At 39.4% G+C, this 24777-nt stretch overlaps 1 protein-coding gene across 1 annotated transcript; it reads left to right on the forward strand.

Moving 5' to 3' along the window:
• Positions 1–478: 478 nt before the first annotated feature.
• phf21b (PHD finger protein 21B) lies at positions 479–23534 on the forward strand (the record flags this gene model as incomplete). Its single annotated transcript, XM_084191018.1, has 8 exons — positions 479–530; positions 1999–2075; positions 3137–3191; positions 4539–4561; positions 7017–7175; positions 16748–16814; positions 19772–19875; positions 22769–23534. Coding segments are annotated over 8 exons (828 nt in total), but the record flags the coding sequence as incomplete, so codon positions are not given.
• Between the last annotated feature and the right edge of the window lie 1243 nt (positions 23535–24777).

Genomic DNA, 24777 nt, shown 5'->3' on the forward strand with positions numbered 1-24777 from the left:
CTCTCCACCTGTATGGGATTCATATGGGTGTCACACTGTAACATGTCCCCTCGCCACCTGTATGGTATTCATATGGGTGTCACACTGTAACATGTCCCCTCGCCACCTGTATGGTATTAATATGGGTGTCACACTGTAACATGTCCCCCCTCCACCTGTATGTGATTCCTATGAGTGTCACACTCTAACATGTCCCCTCTCCACCTTTCACTGTATGGTATTCATATGGGTGTCACACTGTAACATGTCCCCTCTCCACCTTTCACTGTATGGTATTCATATGGGTGTCACACTGTAACATGTCCCCTCTCCACCTTTCACTGTATGGTATTCATATGGATGTCACACTCTAACATGTCCCCTCTCCACCTGTATGTTATGGAAATGGGTGTCACACTCTAACATGTCCCATCTCTACCTTTCACTGTATGGTATTCATATGGGTGTCACACTCTAACATGTCCCCTCTCCCATACAGAAAATGGCCTTCATGGTGGCTCTTGGCCTGGTCACTACAGAGACACTGGAAGGTGAGTTCTTCCTCTGACACTAATTTAATTAAACTTTAAATCATCATTCAAAAAGGCACTGGCACATCTGAGCTGGTGTTGCAGGTGCAGGGTAACAATGAGATAACTTGAAAGAACAGAGAAACCCACACACTGCTCTGGCACATCTGTTGTTGCAAGTGCAGGGTAACAATGAGATAACTTCAAAGAACAGAGAAACCCGCACACTGTTCTGGCACATCTGAGCTGTTGTTGCAAGTGCAGGGTAACAATGAGATAACTTGAAAGAACAGAGAAACCCACACACTGCTCTGGCTAGTATCACTGTTTTTATTAAAGTTTACGTGTCGGCCTCTTGGCCTTCGTCAGAGTGTTATTTTTTAAATACATTTTTTAAAGCTCTGACGAAGGCCAAGAGGCCGACACGTAAACTTTAATAAAAACAGTAATACCAGCCAGAGCAGTGTGCGGGTTTCTCTGTTCTTTCAATTCAACTCATCATACCAACCGTTTTATGTCTGTGTTAAAACTTGTTCACCCACACATCAGCGCCAGATACATATTTTACCTGTACCGGCTGTGTCTACCTGTCTGTCTGTCTGTCCCAATCTAGCTGTACCGGCTGTGTCTACCTGTCTGTCTGTCTGTCCCAATCTAGCTGTACCGGCTGTGTCTACCTGTCTGTCTGTCTGTCCCATCTAGCTGTGTCTACCTGTCTGTCTGTCTGTCTGTCCCAATCTAGCTGTACTGGCTGTGTCTACCTGTCTGTCTGTCTGTCTGTCCCAATCTAGCTGTACCGGCTGTGTCTACCTGTCTGTCTGTCTGTCTGTCTGTCCCAATCTAGCTGTACCGGCTGTGTCTACCTGTCTGTCTGTCTGTCCCATCTAGCTGTGTCTACCTGTCTGTCTGTCTGTCCCAATCTAGCTGTACCGGCTGTGTCTACCTGTCTGTCTGTCTGTCTGTCCCAATCTAGCTGTACCGGCTGTGTCTACCTGTCTGTCTGTCTGTCCCATCTAGCTGTGTCTACCTGTCTGTCTGTCTGTCCCAATCTAGCTGTACTGGCTGTGTCTACCTGTCTGTCTGTCCCAATCTAGCTGTACCGGCTGTGTCTACCTGTCTGTCTGTCTGTCCCAATCTATCTGTACCGGCTGTGTCTGTCTGTCCCATCTAGCTGTACCGGCTGTGTCTACCTGTCTGTCTGTCTGTCTGTCTGTCTGTCTGTCCCAATCTAGCTGTGTCTACCTGTCTGTCTGTCTGTCCCATCTAGCTGTGTCTACCTGTCTGTCTGTCTGTCCCAATCTAGCTGTACTGGCTGTGTCTACCTGTCTGTCTGTCCCAATCTAGCTGTACCGGCTGTGTCTACCTGTCTGTCTGTCTGTCCCATCTAGCTGTGTCTACCTGTCTGTCTGTCTGTCCCATCTAGCTGTACCGGCTGTGTGTATCTAAGCCCCTGTAACATAATCAACCCTTTGCTCCTCTACCATGGCAGAGATCCAGACCAAGAGACAAGAGAGGAAGAGACGAAGCACAGCCAACCCAGCCTACAGCGGCCTGGTCCAGCCAGAGGTAACACACACACACACACACAATGGACCCTTATCTGGAAATATGATCTCCGAGCTGTTCAGGAGAGATATGAGACACGTTTGAAATGTTTAAGAGATGTTAGAGATACAGTCCGTTACTTTATGTTCATGTGGAGGTAGAGTAGTGATACAGACAGCGTCTGATTCAGAGTTTAATGAGGTCAATGTCCGCACCCGTGCAGATATCTAATTAGCATAATAAAACGATCCCCACAGAAATCTGTCCGTTTAAGCTAGAGATATCTGTTGTACATGTCAGTTGTTTTTCTCTAGGACGCCCACAGGCCTCACAAGGCTCGTCCGAAGGTCGCACGGTACCAGTCCCCAAAACATTGTGACAAAAATAAGGGGTTAAATACATGTAAAAAAAAAACTAAACAAAATTCCTGATCTTTCTTACAACTCTCAGATATAGGACAGACACTTTAAAACAAACTTCCTTCGATTTTTGGGGGGACTATCTGTTGTTCCATGTAGTGAATCTGTTATTCAATGTGTTTGTATGGGCTAATAGCAGTAAGGACTATCTGTTGTTCCATGTAGTGAATCTGTTATTCAATGTGTTTGTATGGGCTAATAGCAGTAAGGACTATCTGTTGTTCCATGTAGTGAATCTGTTATTCAATGTGTTTGTATGGGCTAATAGCAGTAAGGACTATCTGTTGTTCCATGTAGTGAATCTGTTATGCAATGTGTTTGTATGGGCTAATAGCAGTAAGGCCAAAAATTCATCAAATACTTTTTAAATATATATTTTTGATACTTCAATGGGTCTTAAAATTCAATCGCAAATAGCAAAATGATCCTTGGTATGACCTTCTTAAAACAATTCCACATAGCTTCATACATGCTGTTCAGTTACACTGGCCAAACCGTGTGCTACAATGTTTCTACTAGAGTCCTGTCCACAGAACTTCAGTAGTCAGTGAATGCTGTTGAGTCATTGCAGAGCTAAAAATGTGTCAACATTCCTGTTGTGTTAGATGGGAGGGAAGTAAACATTTTCTCTCTCTCTCCCTCTCCTCACTTTCTACCTTCCAGCGTAAACGCCTTGCATCAAATTACCTGAACAACCCACTCTTCCTATCAGTGAGAGGTAAACACATTTATACTTCCTCATCAACACAACTAGACAGGACTGGTAAAACACATTTATACCTCCCCATCAACACAACTAGACAGGACTGGTAAAACACATTTATACACCCCCATCAACACAACTAGACAGGACTGGTAAAACACATTTATACCTCCCCATCAACACAACTAGACAGGACTGGTAAAACACATTTATACACCCCCATCAACACAACTAGACAGGACTGGTAAAACACATTTATACTTCCCCATCAACACAGCTAGACAGGACTGGTAAAACACATTTATACTTCCTCATCAACACAACTAGACAGGACTGGTAAAACACATTTATACACCCCCATCAACACAACTAGACAAGACTGGTAAAATACATTTATACTTCCTCATCAACACATCTAGACAGGACTGGTAAAACACATTTATACACCCCCATCAACACAACTAGACAGGACTGGTAAAACACATTTATACTTCCCCATCAACACAACTAGACAGGACTGGTAAAGCACATGTATACTTCCCAATCAACACATCTAGACAGGACTGATAATTACACTGTACCCTACTAGACTAGAGCATGTACTGTAATTACACTGTACCTTACTAGACTAGAGCATGTACTGCAATTACACTGTACCCTACTAGACTAGAGCATGTACTGTAATTACACTGTACCTTACTAGACTAGAGCATGTACTGTAATTACACTGTACCCTACTAGACTAGAGCATGTACTGTAATTACACCGTACCCTACTAGACTAGAGCATGTACTGTAATTACACTGAGCCCTACTAGACTAGAGCATGTACTGTAATTACACTGTACCCTACTAGACTAGAGCATGTACTGTAATTACACTGTACCCTACTAGACTAGAGCATGTACTGTAATTACACTGTACCCTACTAGACTAGAGCATGTACTGTAATTACACTGTACCCTACTAGACTAGAGCATGTACTGTAATTACACTGTACCCTACTAGACTAGAGCATGTACTGTAATTACACTGTACCCTACTAGACTAGAGCATGTACTGTAATTACACTGTACCCTACTAGACTAGAACATGTACTGTAATTACACTGTACCCTACTAGACTAGAGCATGTACTGTAATTACACTGAGCATGTCTGTGTTGATCTGAGTTGCTGCGTCCCACCCCAAGAACAGAGATGTTGCAGGACTATCGCTTTAACGTTTCCCTGTCTAAAACCCTGCTGCACCCCCCCCCCCCCCCCCTCCCCCATCTCTGGACCCAAACTGCTGCTCACCCTCACGTCTTAACCTGTTAGTCAGCTACTAACCTGTTTTCTGCTTCCTGTGTTAACGCACGCTAGACACCGGAGACTACAGCTGGAAGGTAAGGACTGTAGCATGACTAGATTACAGCTAGGATATTGTGTGTGTGTCTGGCATCGGTGTTGTAGTGGGGTATACTGTAGATAGTGGTGTTGTAGTGTGGTATACTGTAGATAGTGGTGTTGTAGTGGGGTATACTGTAGATAGTGGTGTTGTAGTGGGGTATACTGTAGATAGTGGTGTTGTAGTGGGGTATACTGTAGATAGTGGTGTTGTAGTGGGGTATACTGTAGATGGTGGTGTTGTAGTGGGGTATACTGTAGATAGTGGTGTTGTAGTGGGGTATACTGTAGATAGTGGTGTTGTAGTGGGGTATACTGTAGATGGTGGTGTTGTAGTGGGGTATACTGTAGATAGTGGTGTTGTAGTGGGGTATACTGTAGATAGTGGTGTTGTAGTGGGGTATACTGTAGATAGTGGTGTTGGTGGTGTTGTAGTGGGGTATACTGTAGATAGTGGTGTTGTAGTGGGGTATACTGTAGATAGTGGTGTTGGTGGTGTTGGTGGTGTTGTAGTGGGGTATACTGTAGATAGTGGTGTTGTAGTGGGGTATACTGTAGATAGTGGTGTTGTAGTGGGGTATACTGTAGATAGTGGTGTTGTAGTGGGGTATACTGTAGATAGTGGTGTTGTAGTGGGGTATACTGTAGATGGTGGTGTTGTAGTGGGGTATACTGTAGATAGTGGTGTTGGTGGTGTTGTAGTGGGGTATACTGTAGATGGTGGTGTTGTAGTGGGGTATACTGTAGATAGTGGTGTTGGTGGTGTTGTAGTGGGGTATACTGTAGATAGTGGTGTTGTAGTGGGGTATACTGTAGATGGTGGTGTTGTAGTGGGGTATACTGTAGATAGTGGTGTTGTAGTGGGGTATACTGTAGATAGTGGTGTTGTAGTGGGGTATACTGTAGATAGTGGTGTTGTAGTGGGGTATACTGTAGATGGTGGTGTTGTAGTGGGGTATACTGTAGATGGTGGTGTTGTAGTGGGGTATACTGTAGATAGTGGTGTTGTAGTGGGGTATACTGTAGATAGTGGTGTTGTAGTGGGGTATACTGTAGATAGTGGTGTTGTAGTGGGGTATACTGTAGATGGTGGTGTTGTAGTGGGGTATACTGTAGATAGTGGTGTTGGTGGTGTTGTAGTGGGGTATACTGTAGATAGTGGTGTTGGTGGTGTTGTAGTGGGGTATACTGTAGATGGTGGTGTTGTAGTGGGGTATACTGTAGATAGTGGTGTTGTAGTGGGGTATACTGTAGATGGTGGTGTTGGTGGTGTTGTAGTGGGGTATACTGTAGATGGTGGTGTTGGTGGTGTTGTAGTGGGGTATACTGTAGATGGTGGTGTTGGTGGTGTTGTAGTGGGGTATACTGTAGATAGTGGTGTTGTAGTGGGGTATACTGTAGATAGTGGTGTTGTAGTGGGGTATACTGTAGATAGTGGTGTTGTAGTGGGGTATACTGTAGATAGTGGTGTTGTAGTGGGGTATACTGTAGATAGTGGTGTTGGTGGTGTTGTAGTGGGGTATACTGAGAGGAACTGTTGGGGGACGATGTAATCAGAGAGATGGTATATTGTCATGTCTACATCGCTCCGTCAGGATGAAACTGCTCCGTCAGGATTAAACTGCTCTGACATTTCACTGAAGCCTGCGTTTGGCTCACACAGATATCAGGCAAACAGCAGGTCCAAAGCCACCTTCCCAAAATCTTCTGAAGTCCCAAAGTCACTCTCTCTTTGTAGGCTGGATCACAACACTCTTATTATTCAGATCAGGGGTTGACTGGCTGTTCAAATCACACACCGTGACAACCTCCCACAAGTTGGAATTTAATTAAAAAGAGAAGCTGGGCCCGGGATAAGGGTATAATTTTGTCAGTAAAGATTATTCTACAGGGTCAAAACGCTCTTTTAGCATGTCCTGTAAACGTTACGATTATCATGATCGTAGAAGATAGTTCCTTGATCATTCAGTGTGTCACTGGATCAATCAATCATTCAGTGTGTCACTGGATCAATCAATCAATCATTCAGTGTGTCACTGGATCAATCAATCAATCATTCAGTGTGTCACTGGATCAATCAATCAATCATTCAGTGTGTCACTGGATCAATCAATCAATAATTCAGTGCTTTACAGTGGATCAATCAGTCAATCATTCAGCGCTTTACAGTGGATCAATCAGTCAGTGATTTACACTGGATCAATCAGTCAATCATTCAGTGCTTTACAGTGGATCAATCAGTCAATCATTCAGTGCTTTACAGTGGATCTACAGTCAAAAGCGCCCCCCCCCAAAAAAAAAAAACGGGACGTTGTTTAGCCTTGACATTACTGTGGCATTGAATGGCAGGTGGAATAGCAGCACTAACAGCTGTCTGCGGTACTGAATGGCAGGTGGAATAGCAGCACTAACAGCTGTCTGCGGTACTGAATGTGTGACTGTCTGTCTAAACAGGAGGAGCGGGAGCATGATGACTACTGCTCCGTGTGTAAGGAGGACGGGGAGCTGCAGCTCTGCCACAACTGTCCTAGAGCCTACCACCCTGACTGCCTGCACCCCCCTCTCAAACCCCCCCCCCGGGGGGTCTGGGTCTGCCCCAAGTGCCAGAAGAAGGTGAGAAGCTACAGAGTGGAGGGGGAAATACATCTGGTTGGGGTAGAATGGATACTTTGTAATGCTGCAATGACATCTAATGACTACAGCAAAACTACTGAATGACATCTAATGACTACAGCAAAACTACTGAATGACATCTAATGACTACAGCAAAACTACTGAATGACATCTAATGACTACAGCAAAACTACTGAATGACATCTAATGACTACAGCAAAACGACTGAATGACATCTAATGACTACAGCAAAACTACTGAATGACATCTAATGACTGTAACAAAACTACTGAATGTTATCTAATGACTACAGCAAAACTACTGAATGACATTTAATGACTACAACAAAACTACTGAATGACATCTAATGACTACAGCAAAACTACTGAATGACATCTAATGACTGTAACAAAACTACTGAATGACATCTAATGACTGTAACAAAACTACTGAATGACATCTAATGACTACAGCAAAACTACTGAATGACATCTAATGACTACAGCAAAACTACTGAATGACATCTAATGACTACAGCAAAACTACTGAATGACATCTAATGACTACAGCAAAACTACTGAATGACATCTAATGACTACAGCAAAACTACTGAATGACATCTAATGACTACAGCAAAACTACTGAATGACATCTAATGACTACAGCAAAACTACTGAATGACATCTAATGACTGTAACAAAACTACTGAATGACATCTAATGACTACAGCAAAACTACTGAATGACATCTAATGACTACAGCAAAACTACTGAATGACATCTAATGACTACAGCAAAACTACTGAATGACATCTAATGACTACAGCAAAACTACTGAATGACATCTAATGACTACAGCAAAACTACTGAATGACATCTAATGACTACAGCAAAACTACTGAATGACATCTTATGACTATAACAAAACTACTGAATGACATCTAATGACTACAGCAAAACTACTGAATGACATCTTATGACTATAACAAAACTACTGAATGACATCTAATGACTACAGCAAAACTACTGAATGACATCTAATGACTACAGCAAAACTACTGAATGACATCTTATGACTATAACAAAACTACTGAATGACATCTAATGACTACAGCAAAACTACTGAATGACATCTTATGACTGTAACAAAACTACTGAATGACATCTAATGACTGTAACAAAACTACTGAATGACATCTAATGACTACAGCAAAACTACTGAATGACATCTTATGACTATAACAAAACTACTGAATTACATCTAATGACTACAGCAAAACTACTGAATGACATCTAATGACTACAGCAAAACTACTGAATGACATCTAATGACTGTAACAAAACTACTGAATGACATCTAATGACTACAGCAAAACTACTGAATGACATTAATGACTACAGCAAAACTACTGAATGACATCTAATGACTACAGCAAAACTACTGAATGACATCTAATGACTACAGCAAAACTACTGAATGACATCTAATGACTACAGCAAAACTACTGAATGACATCTAATGACTACAGCAAAACTACTGAATGACATCTAATGACTACAGCAAAACTACTGAATGACACCTAATGAATGTAACAAAACTACTGAATGACATCTAATGACTACAGCAAAACTACTGAATGACATCTAATGACTACAGCAAAACTACTGAATGACATCTAATGACTGTAACAAAACTACTGAATGACATCTAATGACTGTAACAAAACTACTGAATGACATCTAATGACTACAACAAAACTACTGAATGACATCTAATGACTGTAACAAAACTACTGAATGACATCTAATGACTACAACAAAACTACTGAATGACATCTAATGACTACAGCAAAACTACTGAATGACATCTAATGACTACAGCAAAACTACTGAATGACATCTAATGACTACAGCAAAACTACTGAATGACATCTAATGACTGTAACAAAACTACTGAATGACATCTAATGACTGTAACAAAACTACTGAATGACATCTAATGACTGTAACAAAACTACTGAATGACATCTAATGACTGTAACAAAACTACTGAATGACATCTAATGACTGTAACAAAACTACTGAATGACATCTAATGACTGTAACAAAACTACTGAATGACATCTAATGACTACAACAAAACTACTGAATGACATCTAATGACTACAGCAAAACTACTGAATGACATCTAATGACTACAGCAAAACTACTGAATGACATCTAATGACTGTAACAAAACTACTGAATGACATCTAATGACTACAGCAAAACTACTGAATGACATCTAATGACTGTAACAAAACTACTGAATGACATCTAATGACTGTAGCAAAACTACTGAATGACATCTAATGACTGTAACAAAACTACTGAATGACATCTAATGACTGTAACAAAACTACTGAATGACATCTAATGACTACAACAAAACTACTGAATGACATCTAATGACTACAACAAAACTACTGAATGACATCTAATGACTACAGCAAAACTACTGAATGACATCTAATGACTGTAACAAAACTACTGAATGACATCTAATGACTACAGCAAAACTACTGAATGACATCTAATGACTACAGCAAAACTACTGAATGACATCTAATGACTACAGCAAAACTACTGAATGACATCTTATGACTATAACAAAACTACTGAATGACATCTAATGACTACAGCAAAACTACTGAATGACATCTTATGACTATAACAAAACTACTGAATGACATCTAATGACTACAGCAAAACTACTGAATGACATCTAATGACTACAGCAAAACTACTGAATGACATCTTATGACTATAACAAAACTACTGAATGACATCTAATGACTACAGCAAAACTACTGAATGACATCTTATGACTGTAACAAAACTACTGAATGACATCTAATGACTGTAACAAAACTACTGAATGACATCTAATGACTACAGCAAAACTACTGAATGACATCTTATGACTATAACAAAACTACTGAATGACATCTAATGACTACAGCAAAACTACTGAATGACATCTAATGACTACAGCAAAACTACTGAATGACATCTAATGACTGTAACAAAACTACTGAATGACATATAATGACTACAGCAAAACTACTGAATGACATCTAATGACTACAGCAAAACTACTGAATGACATCTAATGACTACAGCAAAACTACTGAATGACATCTAATGACTACAGCAAAACTACTGAATGACATCTAATGACTACAGCAAAACTACTGAATGACATCTAATGACTACAGCAAAACTACTGAATGACATCTAATGACTGTAACAAAACTACTGAATGACATCTAATGACTACAGCAAAACTACTGAATGACATCTAATGACTACAGCAAAACTACTGAATGACATCTAATGACTGTAACAAAACTACTGAATGACATCTAATGACTGTAACAAAACTACTGAATGACATCTAATGACTACAACAAAACTACTGAATGACATCTAATGACTGTAACAAAACTACTGAATGACATCTAATGACTACAACAAAACTACTGAATGACATCTAATGACTACAGCAAAACTACTGAATGACATCTAATGACTACAGCAAAACTACTGAATGACATCTAATGACTACAGCAAAACTACTGAATGACATCTAATGACTGTAACAAAACTACTGAATGACATCTAATGACTGTAACAAAACTACTGAATGACATCTAATGACTGTAACAAAACTACTGAATGACATCTAATGACTACAGCAAAACTACTGAATTACATCTAATGACTGTAACAAAACTACTGAATGACATCTAATGACTACAACAAAACTACTGAATGACATCTAATGACTACAGCAAAACTACTGAATGACATCTAATGACTACAGCAAAACTACTGAATGACATCTAATGACTACAGCAAAACTACTGAATGACATCTAATGACTGTAACAAAACTACTGAATGACATCTAATGACTGTAACAAAACTACTGAATGACATCTAATGACTGTAACAAAACTACTGAATGACATCTAATGACTGTAACAAAACTACTGAATGACATCTAATGACTGTAACAAAACTACTGAATGACATCTAATGACTACAACAAAACTACTGAATGACATCTAATGACTACAGCAAAACTACTGAATGACATCTAATGACTACAGCAAAACTACTGAATGACATCTAATGACTGTAACAAAACTACTGAATGACATCTAATGACTACAGCAAAACTACTGAATGACATCTAATGACTACAGCAAAACTACTGAATGACATCTAATGACTACAGCAAAACTACTGAATGACATCTAATGACTACAGCAAAACTACTGAATGACATCTTATGACTATAACAAAACTACTGAATGACATCTAATGACTACAGCAAAACTACTGAATGACATCTTATGACTATAACAAAACTACTGAATGACATCTAATGACTACAGCAAAACTACTGAATGACATCTAATGACTACAGCAAAACTACTGAATGACATCTTATGACTATAACAAAACTACTGAATGACATCTAATGACTACAGCAAAACTACTGAATGACATCTTATGACTGTAACAAAACTACTGAATGACATCTAATGACTGTAACAAAACTACTGAATGACATCTAATGACTACAGCAAAACTACTGAATGACATCTTATGACTATAACAAAACTACTGAATGACATCTAATGACTACAGCAAAACTACTGAATGACATCTAATGACTACAGCAAAACTACTGAATGACATCTAATGACTACAGCAAAACTACTGAATGACATCTAATGACTACAGCAAAACTACTGAATGACATCTAATGACTACAGCAAAACTACTGAATGACATCTAATGACTACAGCAAAACTACTGAATGACATCTAATGACTACAGCAAAACTACTGAATGACATCTAATGACTGTAACAAAACTACTGAATGACATCTAATGACTACAGCAAAACTACTGAATGACATCTAATGACTACAGCAAAACTACTGAATGACATCTAATGACTGTAACAAAACTACTGAATGACATCTAATGACTGTAACAAAACTACTGAATGACATCTAATGACTACAACAAAACTACTGAATGACATCTAATGACTGTAACAAAACTACTGAATGACATCTAATGACTACAACAAAACTACTGAATGACATCTAATGACTACAGCAAAACTACTGAATGACATCTAATGACTACAGCAAAACTACTGAATGACATCTAATGACTACAGCAAAACTACTGAATGACATCTAATGACTGTAACAAAACTACTGAATGACATCTAATGACTGTAACAAAACTACTGAATGACATCTAATGACTGTAACAAAACTACTGAATGACATCTAATGACTGTAACAAAACTACTGAATGACATCTAATGACTGTAACAAAACTACTGAATGACATCTAATGACTGTAACAAAACTACTGAATGACATCTAATGACTACAACAAAACTACTGAATGACATCTAATGACTACAGCAAAACTACTGAATGACATCTAATGACTACAGCAAAACTACTGAATGACATCTAATGACTGTAACAAAACTACTGAATGACATCTAATGACTACAGCAAAACTACTGAATGACATCTAATGACTGTAACAAAACTACTGAATGACATCTAATGACTGTAGCAAAACTACTGAATGACATCTAATGACTGTAACAAAACTACTGAATGACATCTAATGACTACAGCAAAACTACTGAATGACATCTAATGACTACAGCAAAACTACTGAATGACATCTAATGACTACAGCAAAACTACTGAATGACATCTTATGACTACAGCAAAACTACTGAATGACATATTATGACTACAGCAAAACTACTGAATGACATCTAATGACTACAGCAAAACTACTGAATGACATCTTATGACTACAGCAAAACTACTGAATGACATCTATGACTATAACAAAACTACTGAATGACATCTAATGACTGTAACAAAACTACTGAATGACATCTAATGACTACAACAAAACTACTGAATGACATCTAATGACTACAGCAAAACTACTGAATGACATCTAATGACTACAACAAAACTACTGAATGACATCTAATGACTGTAACAAAACTACTGAATGACATCTAATGACTACAGCAAAACTACTGAATGACATCTAATGACTACAGCAAAACTACTGAATGACATCTTATGACTACAGCAAAACTACTGAATGACATCTAATGACTACAGCAAAACTACTGAATGACATCTAATGACTACAGCAAAACTACTGAATGACATCTAATGACTACAGCAAAACTACTGAATGACATCTAATGACTGTAACAAAACTACTGAATGACATCTAATGACTACAACAAAACTACTGAATGACATCTTATGACTACAGCAAAACTACTGAATGACATCTAATGACTACAACAAAACTACTGAATGACATCTAATGACTGTAACAAAACTACTGAATGACATCAAATGACTGTAACAAAACTACTGAATGACATCTAATGACTGTAACAAAACTACTGAATGACATCTAATGACTGTAACAAAACTACTGAATGACATCTAATGACTACAGCAAAACTACTGAATGACATCTAATGACTGTAACAAAACTACTGAATGACATCTAATGACTGTAACAAAACTACTGAATGACATCTAATGACTACAACAAAACTACAGAATGACATCTAACGACTACAACAAAACTACTGAATGACATCCAATGACTACAACAAAACTACTGAATGACATCTAATGACTACAGCAAAACTACTGAATGACATCTAACGACTACAACAAAACTACTGAATGACATCTAATGACTGTAACAAAACTACTGAATGACATCTAATGACTGTAACAAAACTACTGAATGACATCTAATGACTGTAACAAAACTACTGAATGACATCTAATGACTACAACAAAACTACTGAATGACATCTAATGACTACAGCAAAACTACTGAATGACATCTAATGACTACAGCAAAACTACTGAATGACATCTAATGACTGTAACAAAACTACTGAATGACATCTAATGACTACAGCAAAACTACTGAATGACATCTAATGACTGTAACAAAACTACTGAATGACATCTAATGACTGTAGCAAAACTACTGAATGACATCTAATGACTGTAACAAAACTACTGAATGACATCTAATGACTACAGCAAAACTACTGAATGACATCTAATGACTACAGCAAAACTACTGAATGACATCTAATGACTACAGCAAAACTACTGAATGACATCTTATGACTACAGCAAAACTACTGAATGACATATTATGACTACAGCAAAACTACTGAATGACATCTAATGACTACAGCAAAACTACTGAATGACATCTTATGACTACAGCAAAACTACTGAATGACATCTATGACTATAACAAAACTACTGAATGACATCTAATGACTGTAACAAAACTACTGAATGACATCTAATGACTACAACAAAACTACTGAATGACATCTAATGACTACAGCAAAACTACTGAATGACATCTAATGACTACAACAAAACTACTGAATGACATCTAATGACTGTAACAAAACTACTGAATGACATCTAATAACTACAGCAAAACTACTGAATGACATCTAATGACTACAGCAAAACTACTGAATGACATCTTATGACTACAGCAAAACTACTGAATGACATCTAATGACTACAGCAAAACTACTGAATGACATCTAATGACTACAGCAAAACTACTGAATGACATCTAATGACTACAGCAAAACTACTGAATGACATCTAATGACTGTAACAAAACTACTGAATGACATCTAATGACTACAACAAAACTACTGAATGACATCTTATGACTACAGCAAAACTACTGAATGACATCTAATGACTACAACAAAACTACTGAATGACATCTAATGACTGTAACAAAACTACTGAATGACATCAAATGACTGTAACAAAACTACTGAATGACATCTAATGACTGTAACAAAACTACTGAATGACATCTAATGACTGTAACAAAACTACTGAATGACATCTAATGACTACAGCAAAACTACTGAATGACATCTAATGACTGTAACAAAACTACTGAATGACATCTAATGACTGTAACAAAACTACTGAATGACATCTAATGACTACAACAAAACTACAGAATGACATCTAACGACTACAACAAAACTACTGAATGACATCCAATGACTACAACAAAACTACTGAATGACATCTAATGACTACAGCAAAACTACTGAATGACATCTAACGACTACAACAAAACTACTGAATGACATCCAATGACTACAACAAAACTACTGAATGACATCTAATGACTACAGCAAAACTACTGAATGACATCTAATGACTACAGAACAACTACTGAATGACATCTAATGACTACAACAAAACAACTGAATGACATCTAATGACTGTAACAAAACTACTGAATGACATCTAATGACTGTAACAAAACTACTGAATGACATCTAATGACTACAACAAAACTACTGAATGACATCTAATGACTACAGCAAAACTACTGAATGACATCTAATGACTACAGCAAAACTACTGAATGACATCTTATGACTATAACAAAACTACTGAATGACATCTAATGACTGTAACAAAACTACTGAATGACATCTAATGACTACAGCAAAACTACTGAATGACATCTAATGACTACAGCAAAACTACTGAATGACATCTAATGACTACAGCAAAACTACTGAATGACATCTAATGACTACAGCAAAACTACTGAATGACATCTAATGACTACAGCAAAACTACTGAATTACATCTAATGACTGTAACAAAACTACTGAATGACATCTAATGACTACAGCAAAACTACTGAATGACATCTAATGACTACAGCAAAACTACTGAATGACATCTAATGACTACAGCAAAACTACTGAATGACATCTAATGACTACAACAAAACTACTGAATGACATCTAATGTCTGTAACAAAACTACTGAATGACATCTAATGACTACAACAAAACTACTGAATGACATCTAATGACTACAGCAAAACTACTGAATGACATCTAATGACTACAACAAAACTACTGAATGACATCTAATGACTGTAACAAAACTACTGAATGACATCTAATGACTGTAACAAAACTACTGAATGACATCTAATGACTACAGCAAAACTACTGAATGACATCTTATGACTGTAACAAAACTACTGAATGACATCTAATGACTGTAACAAAACTACTGAATGACATCTAATGACTACAGCAAAACTACTGAATGACATCTAATGACTACAGCAAAACTACTGAATGACATCTAATGACTACAGCAAAACTACTGAATGACATCTGACTACAGCAAAACTACTGAATGACATCTAATGACTACAGCAAAACTACTGAATGACATCTAATGACTACAGCAAAACTACTGAATGACATCTAATGACTACAACAAAACTACTGAATGACATCTAATGACTACAGCAACACTACTGAATGTAGTATATGAAGGGAAGGCAACATTGTCCTCCATTTTCTAAACGTGTATTCTCCCTCCTCCTGAAGGTTCTGAACAAAGAGAACATGTCGTGGCCACAGAACTTTGTACAGTCCTACGTTACCCACAAGACGGGTGAGAATGGACACCTTTCCTTAGCTGGCATGTGTTATTCTGTGTTAATAATAGGGGTGTATTGTGTGTTAATAATAGGTGTGTATTGTGTGTTAATAATAGGTGTGTATTGTGTGTTAATAATAGGTGTGTATTGTGTGTTAATAGGTGTGTGTTAATAATAGGTGTGTGTTGTGTGTGTTAATAATAGGTGTGTATTGTGTGTTAATAATAGGTGTGTATTGTGTGTTAATAATAGGTGTGTATTGTGTGTGTTAATAATAGGTGTGTATTGTGTGTTAATAATAGGTGTGTATTGTGTGTGTTAATAATAGGTGTGTATTGTGTGTTAATAATAGGTGTGTGTTGTGTGTGTGTTTAGTGAGAGAGGGGGAGAAGAGGAGTCTGGTAATAATAGGGGTGTGTGTGTTTAGTGAGAGAGGGGGAGAAGAGGAGTCTGGTAATAATAGGGGTGTGTATTGTGTGTTAATAATAGGTGTGTGTTAATAATAGGGGTGTATTGTGTGTGTGTTTAGTGAGAGAGGGGGAGAAGAGGAGTCTGGTAATAATAGGGGTGTGTATTGTGTGTTAATAATAGGTGTGTGTTAATAATAGGGGTGTATTGTGTGTGTGTTTAGTGAGAGAGGGGGAGAAGAGGAGTCTGGTAATAATAGGGGTGTGTGTGTTTAGTGAGAGAGGGGGAGAAGAGGAGTCTGGTAATAATAGGGGTGGGTGTGTTTAGTGAGAGAGGGGGAGAAGAGGAGTCTGGTAATAATAGGGGTGTATTGTGTGTGTGTTTAGTGAGAGAGGGGGAGAAGAGGAGTCTGGTAATAATAGGGGTGTATTGTGTGTGTTTAGTGAGAGAGGGGGAGAAGAGGAGTCTGGTAATAATAGGGGTGTGTGTGTTTAGTGAGAGAGGGGGAGAAGAGGAGTGTGTTAATAATAGGGGTGTGTATTGGGTGTGTTTAGTGAGAGAGGGGGAGAAGAGGAGTCTGGTAATAATAGGGGTGTGTGTGTTTAGTGAGAGAGGGGGAGAAGAGGAGTCTGGTAATAATAGGGGTGTATTGTGTGTGTTTAGTGAGAGAGGGGGAGAAGAGGAGTCTGGTAATAATAGGGGTGTGTGTGTTTAGTGAGAGAGGGGGAGAAGAGGAGTCTGGTAATAATAGGGGTGTGTGTGTTTAGTGAGAGAGGGGGAGAAGAGGAGTCTGGTAATAATAGGTGTGTGTGTGTTTAGTGAGAGAGGGGGAGAAGAGGAGTCTGGTAATAATAGGGGTGTATTGTGTGTGTTTAGTGAGAGAGGGGGAGAAGAGGAGTCTGGTAATAATAGGGGTGTATTGTGTGTGTTTAGTGAGAGAGGGGGAGAAGAGGAGTCTGGTAATAATAGGTGTGTATTGTGTGTGTTTAGTGAGAGAGGGGGAGAAGAGGAGTCTGGTAATAATAGGTGTGTATTGTGTGTGTTTAGTGAGAGAGGGGGAGAAGAGGAGTCTGGTAATAATAGGGGTGTATTGTGTGTGTTTAGTGAGAGAGGGGGAGAAGAGGAGTCTGGTAATAATAGGTGTGTATTGTGTGTGTGTTTAGTGAGAGAGGGGGAGAAGAGGAGTCTGGTAATAATAGGTGTGTGTGTGTTTAGTGAGAGAGGGGGAGAAGAGGAGTCTGGTAATAATAGGGGTGTGTGTGTTTAGTGAGAGAGGGGGAGAAGAGGAGTCTGGTAATAATAGGGGTGTGTGTGTTTAGTGAGAGAGGGGGAGAAGAGGAGTCTGGTAATAATAGGTGTGTTGTGTGTGTGTTTAGTGAGAGAGGGGGAGAAGAGGAGTCTGGTAATAATAGGGGTGTGTGTGTTTAGTGAGAGAGGGGGAGAAGAGGAGTCTGGTAATAATAGGTGTGTTGTGTGTGTGTTTAGTGAGAGAGGGGGAGAAGAGGAGTCTGGTAATAATAGGGGTGTATTGTGTGTGTTTAGTGAGAGAGGGGGAGAAGAGGAGTCTGGTAATAATAGGGGTGTATTGTGTGTGTTTAGTGAGAGAGGGGGAGAAGAGGAGTCTGGTAATAATAGGGGTGTATTGTGTGTGTTTAGTGAGAGAGGGGGAGAAGAGGAGTCTGGTAATAATAGGGGTGTATTGTGTGTGTTTAGTGAGAGAGGGGGAGAAGAGGAGTCTGGTAATAATAGGGGTGTATTGTGTGTGTTTAGTGAGAGAGGGGGAGAAGAGGAGTCTGGTAATAATAGGGGTGTATTGTGTGTGTTTAGTGAGAGAGGGGGAGAAGAGGAGTCTGGTAATAATAGGTGTGTGTGTGTTTAGTGAGAGAGGGGGAGAAGAGGAGTCTGGTAATAATAGGGGTGTGTGTGTTTAGTGAGAGAGGGGGAGAAGAGGAGTCTGGTAATAATAGGGGTGTGTGTGTTTAGTGAGAGAGGGGGAGAAGAGGAGTGTGGTAATAATAGGGGTGTGTGTGTTTAGTGAGAGAGGGGGAGAAGAGGAGTCTGGTAATAATAGGGGTGTGTGTGTTTAGTGAGAGAGGGGGAGAAGAGGAGTCTGGTAATAATAGGGGTGTGTGTGTTTAGGGAGAGAGGGGGAGAAGAGGAGTCTGGTAATAATAGGTGTGTGTGTGTTTAGTGAGAGAGGGGGAGAAGAGGAGTCTGGTAATAATAGGTGTGTGTGTGTTTAGTGAGAGAGGGGGAGAAGAGGAGTCTGGTAATAATAGGTGTGTGTGTGTTTAGTGAGAGAGGGGGAGAAGAGGAGTCTGGTAATAATAGGTGTGTGTGTTTAGGGAGAGAGGGGGAGAAGAGGAGTCTGGTAATAATAGGGGTGTGTGTGTTTAGTGAGAGAGGGGGAGAAGAGGAGTCTGGTAATAATAGGGGTGTGTGTGTTTAGTGAGAGAGGGGGAGAAGAGGAGTCTGGTAATAATAGGTGTGTATTGTGTGTGTTTAGTGAGAGAGGGGGAGAAGAGGAGTCTGGTAATAATAGGTGTGTATTGTGTGTGTTTAGTGAGAGAGGGGGAGAAGAGGAGTCTGCTCAGGAGGAACGTGGAGCTGAAGAAGGAGTGTGCTCACCTGGAGGAACAGGACCAAAAACTCAGCAAGTCCCTCACGGTATGACCTCTGACCTCTGATCTCTAACCCCTGACCCTCAACACACTTGTACCCTAGACTAGGTTGATCCCTCACCCATACCTAGAATGGGGTTTTACCACACTGCAAGTTTGATTGAATTACAGCAGAGATACTGTATATAATGCTGAGATGGTCTCCACCCTGAAAATGGGAGGCGCTGACCCAAAGGCGGGAAGGCAGGTGGTCTGCTTATCAGTCTGCTTATCGCTGTATTCCCGCATGGACAGATTTTGTGTGAACCCTCTCGCTTCGCCTCTTCCTCTCTGATTACAGTCTTAGAACATAGGGATTTCCATTGATCAGGATCTCAAAAGTGAAGTATACTACTACTAACTAGCCAGAAGGATCTCAACAGTGAAGTATACTACTACTAACTAGCCAGAAGGATCTCAACAGTGAAGTATACTACTACTAACTAGCCAGAAGGATCTCAACAGTGAAGTATACTACTACTAACTAGCCAGAAGGATCTCAACAGTGAAGTATACTACTACTAACTAGCCAGAAGGATCTCAACAGTGAAGTATACTACTACTAACTAGTCAGAAGGATCTCAACAGTGAAGTATACTACTACTAACTAGCCAGAAGGAGCTCAACAGTGAAGTATACTACTACTAACTAGCCAGAAGGATCTCAACAGTGAAGTATACTACTACTAACTAGCCAGAAGGATCTCAACAGTGAAGTATACTACTACTAACAAGCCAGAAGGATCTCAACAGTGAAGTATACTACTACTAACTAGCCAGAAGGATCTCAACAGTGAAGTATACTACTACTAACTAGCCAGAAGGATCTCAACAGTGAAGTATACTACTACTAACAAGCCAGAAGGATCTCAACAGTGAAGTATACTACTACTAACTAGTCAGAAGGATCTCAACAGTGAAGTATACTACTACTAACTAGCCAGAAGGAGCTCAACAGTGAAGTATACTACTACTAACTAGCCAGAAGGAACTCAACAGTGAAGTATACTACTACTAACTAGCCAGAAGGATCTCAACAGTGAAGTATACTACTACTAACTAGCCAGAAGGATCTCAACAGTGAAGTATACTATTACTAACTAGACAGAAGGATCTCAACAGTGAAGTATACTACTACTAACTAGCCAGAAGGATCTCAACAGTGAAGTATACTACTACTAACTAGCCAGAAGGTTCTCAACAGTGAAGTATACTACTACTAACTAGCCAGAATGATCTCAACAGTGAAGTATACTCCTACTAACTAGCCGGAAGGATCTCAACAGTGAAGTATACTACTACTAACTAGCCAGAAGGAGCTCAACAGTGAAGTATACTACTACTAACTAGTCAGAAGGATCTCAACAGTGAAGTGAAGTATACTACTACTAACTAGCCAGAAGGATCTCAACAGTGAAGTATACTACTACTAACTAGTCAGAAGGAGCTCAACAGTGAAGTATACTACTACTAACTAGCCAGAAGGAGCTCAACAGTGAAGTATACTACTACTAACTAGCCAGAAGGATCTCAACAGTGAAGTATACTACTACTAACTAGTCAGAAGGATCTCAACAGTGAAGTATACTACTACTAACTAGCCAGAAGGATCTCAACAGTGAAGTGAAGTATACTACTACTAACTAGCCAGAAGGTTCTCAACAGTGAAGTATACTACTACTAACTAGCCAGAATGATCTCAACAGTGAAGTATACTCCTACTAACTAGCCGGAAGGATCTCAACAGTGAAGTATACTACTACTAACTAGCCAGAAGGATCTCAACAGTGAAGTATACTACTACTAACTAGCCAGAAGGATCTCAACAGTGAAGTATACTACTACTAACTAGCCAGAAGGTTCTCAACAGTGAAGTATACTACTACTAACTAGCCAGAATGATCTCAACAGTGAAGTATATTACTACTAACTAGCCAGAATGATCTCAACAGTGAAGTATACTACTACTAACTAGCCAGAATGATCTCAACAGTGAAGTATACTACTACTAACTAGCCAGAATGATCTCAACAGTGAAGTATAATACTACTAAATAGCCAGAAGGATCTCAACAGTGAAGTATACTACTACTAACTAGCCAGAAGGATCTCAACAGTGAAGTATACTACTACTAACTAGCCAGAAGGATCTCAACAGTGAAGTATACTACTACTAACTAGTCAGAAGGAGCTCAACAGTGAAGTATACTACTACTAACTAGCCAGAAGGATCTCAACAGTGAAGTATACTACTACTAACTAGCCAGAAGGATCTCAACAGTGAAGTATACTACTACTAACTAGCCAGAAGGATCTCAACAGTGAAGTATACTACTACTAACTAGCCAGTAGGATCTCAACAGTGAAGTATACTACTACTAACTAGCCAGAAGGTTCTCAACAGTGAAGTATACTACTACTAACTAGCCAGAATGATCTCAACAGTGAAGTGAAGTATACTACTACTAACTAGCCAGAAGGATCTCAACAGTGAAGTATACTACTACTAACTAGCCAGAAGGATCTCAACAGTGAAGTATACTACTACTAACTAGCCAGAAGGTTCTCAACAGTGAAGTATACTACTACTAACTAGCCAGAAGGATCTCAACAGTGAAGTATACTACTACTAACTAGCCAGAAGGATCTCAACAGTGACATATACTGCTACTAACTAGCCAGAAGGATCCCAACAGTGAAGTGAAGTATACTACTACTAACTAGCCAGAAGGATCTCAACAGTGAATTATACTACTACTAACTAGCCAGAAGGATCTCAACAGTGAAGTATACTACTACTAACTAGCCAGAAGGATCTCAACAGTGAAGTATACTACTACTAACTAGCCAGAAGTCTTCCACGGTACTTAGAAATGTTTATGTTTCTGTGTCTCTGTCCCAGCAGAAGGTGATGGACGTGCGGGAGCGTCTGATTGGTCAGCAGAGGGACACCCAGTCCTCCCTGGAGCGTCTCAAGGCTCTGATTCGTCTGATCCAAAGAGACCAGATGATCCAGGTTACCATGACAGCCACCACCACCACCACCGGAGCGTCCCTGCTCTCCCTGCCCTGGATCAAACCCTCCGGCAGCCCCAACGCACACACAGCGCCCCCTGCTGGACCGTCTATGCTACTGCAGCAGAAGAGTCTGGCCGTGCCACAGTCTCAGAGCCAGACCCGGGGCAACAACTGAGCTCTTGTAGCACCATTCCAGCCCACCAGGGGGCACAGTTCACAGTTCAAAGGGTGCGCCACCAAAATGGCACTTTATCCCCTATATAGTGCATTGCTTTTAACCAGGACCCCCATGGGGGGGACAGTTTCGAAGACGTGTCCATTTGGCGTCAGAGCCCTGGTCTAAAGTAGTGCACTATATAGGGAATAGGGTGCCATTCTCTGGTCTAAAGTAGTGCACTATATAGGGAATAGGGTGCCATTCTCTGGTCTAAAGTAGTGCACTATATAGGGAATAGGGTGCCATTCTCTGGTCTAAAGTAGTGCACTATATAGGGAATAGGGTGCCTCAGCAGAAGCATCCATGCCACGTGGCCACCTGCGGAATGGCAGGACACCTCACAGAAAACGTTGAGACAACTATTTTTTTTTTTGGAAGAAGTCGTCTGAGACGCCATCGAAACCATTGAATATTAGTGAACCACGTGGTTGGAGAGTTGTTGTGGAGGGGGAAGAACTGAAACATCTTCCTTTCACTGCATTTCATTACAAGTATTTTTTAAACCCAACACCTACAGTGCTTACGAGATTTATTTTATTTATAGTTTTTTATTTTATTTATTATTAATGTTTCTTGGCCTTAATGTATTTATTACGACTATAAGAAGTTAGATCACAGTGCTGCAACTGAAATAGGTATTTTCTGTGTGGCCGAAAAATCGTTCAGATAAAAAAAAAAAAAAAAAAAACCTGGTATAATAATTGTTGTGCATATATAGATAGAGAGAGACAACGATAGCGTAGTTAGTTACAAATGAACAATGGAAGGAATGAAGAAGAAGTGGAACTAAAGGACTCTACTGCTATGTTGGAGTAGGTCTCTGAACAATATTTGCCATGATTATCAGGTGAGTGAGGTGAAAGGTGGGGAGAAGATTTCATTGTGTATGTACGGAAAAGCGTACAAGCCTTCAAAACAAAAAAAACAGAGAATCACATTTTTTCCCAGTATTAGTATAGAGTTAAAGGAGTTAAAATAAAATAAAAAGTATTTAAGATGACTACAGAATTTAGCATTTCTAGAGGAGAGTTGAGTATTTTTCATGCTGTTGATTACCGAGTTACTGAGTGTTGAGGAGTATTGATGGAAGGATCTATCGCTGTATAGAAGTTGTGTTGTTATCCCAGGTCCGTCTCTATGTTACTGTTACTGGACAACAACAACAACAACAACAACAACAACAACAACAACATGTTCCTGCTCCCCCCAGCTGTACTCAAAAGCGGCCATTTTGAACTGTCCTGTAATTGTGCGATCCAACCATTTGAATCTCCTTCTTTTCACCACTATAGAAAATATGCCAAAAACCCATTACATTTAGTACTGGGAACTCCTGTGTATGTATCAGATATAAACCATTACATTTAGTACTGGGAACTCCTGTGTACGTATCAAATATATATGTCTGGCATGCTTTTTTTACCCCTGCCTGATTTTTATAGGTTTTCTATTTTGTCACTTTCACACTATTCGGTTTTTATCTCTAGTTGTGTGATGTTGTTCATTATGATGACTTGACATTTGACAGTTGAAGAGCCTGCTGATTTGAACTGTTTCTAGTCTGCTAGACGGTACAAATGAACTGTTTCTAGTGAGCTAGACGGTACAAATGAACTGTTTCTAGTGTGCTAGACGGTACAAATGAACTGTTTCTAGTGAGCTAGACGGTACAAATG

This window comes from Coregonus lavaretus (genome assembly GCF_964263955.1).
Source record: "Coregonus lavaretus genome assembly, contig: HAP1_SCAFFOLD_4757, whole genome shotgun sequence".
Classification (NCBI taxonomy): domain Eukaryota; kingdom Metazoa; phylum Chordata; class Actinopteri; order Salmoniformes; family Salmonidae; genus Coregonus; species Coregonus lavaretus.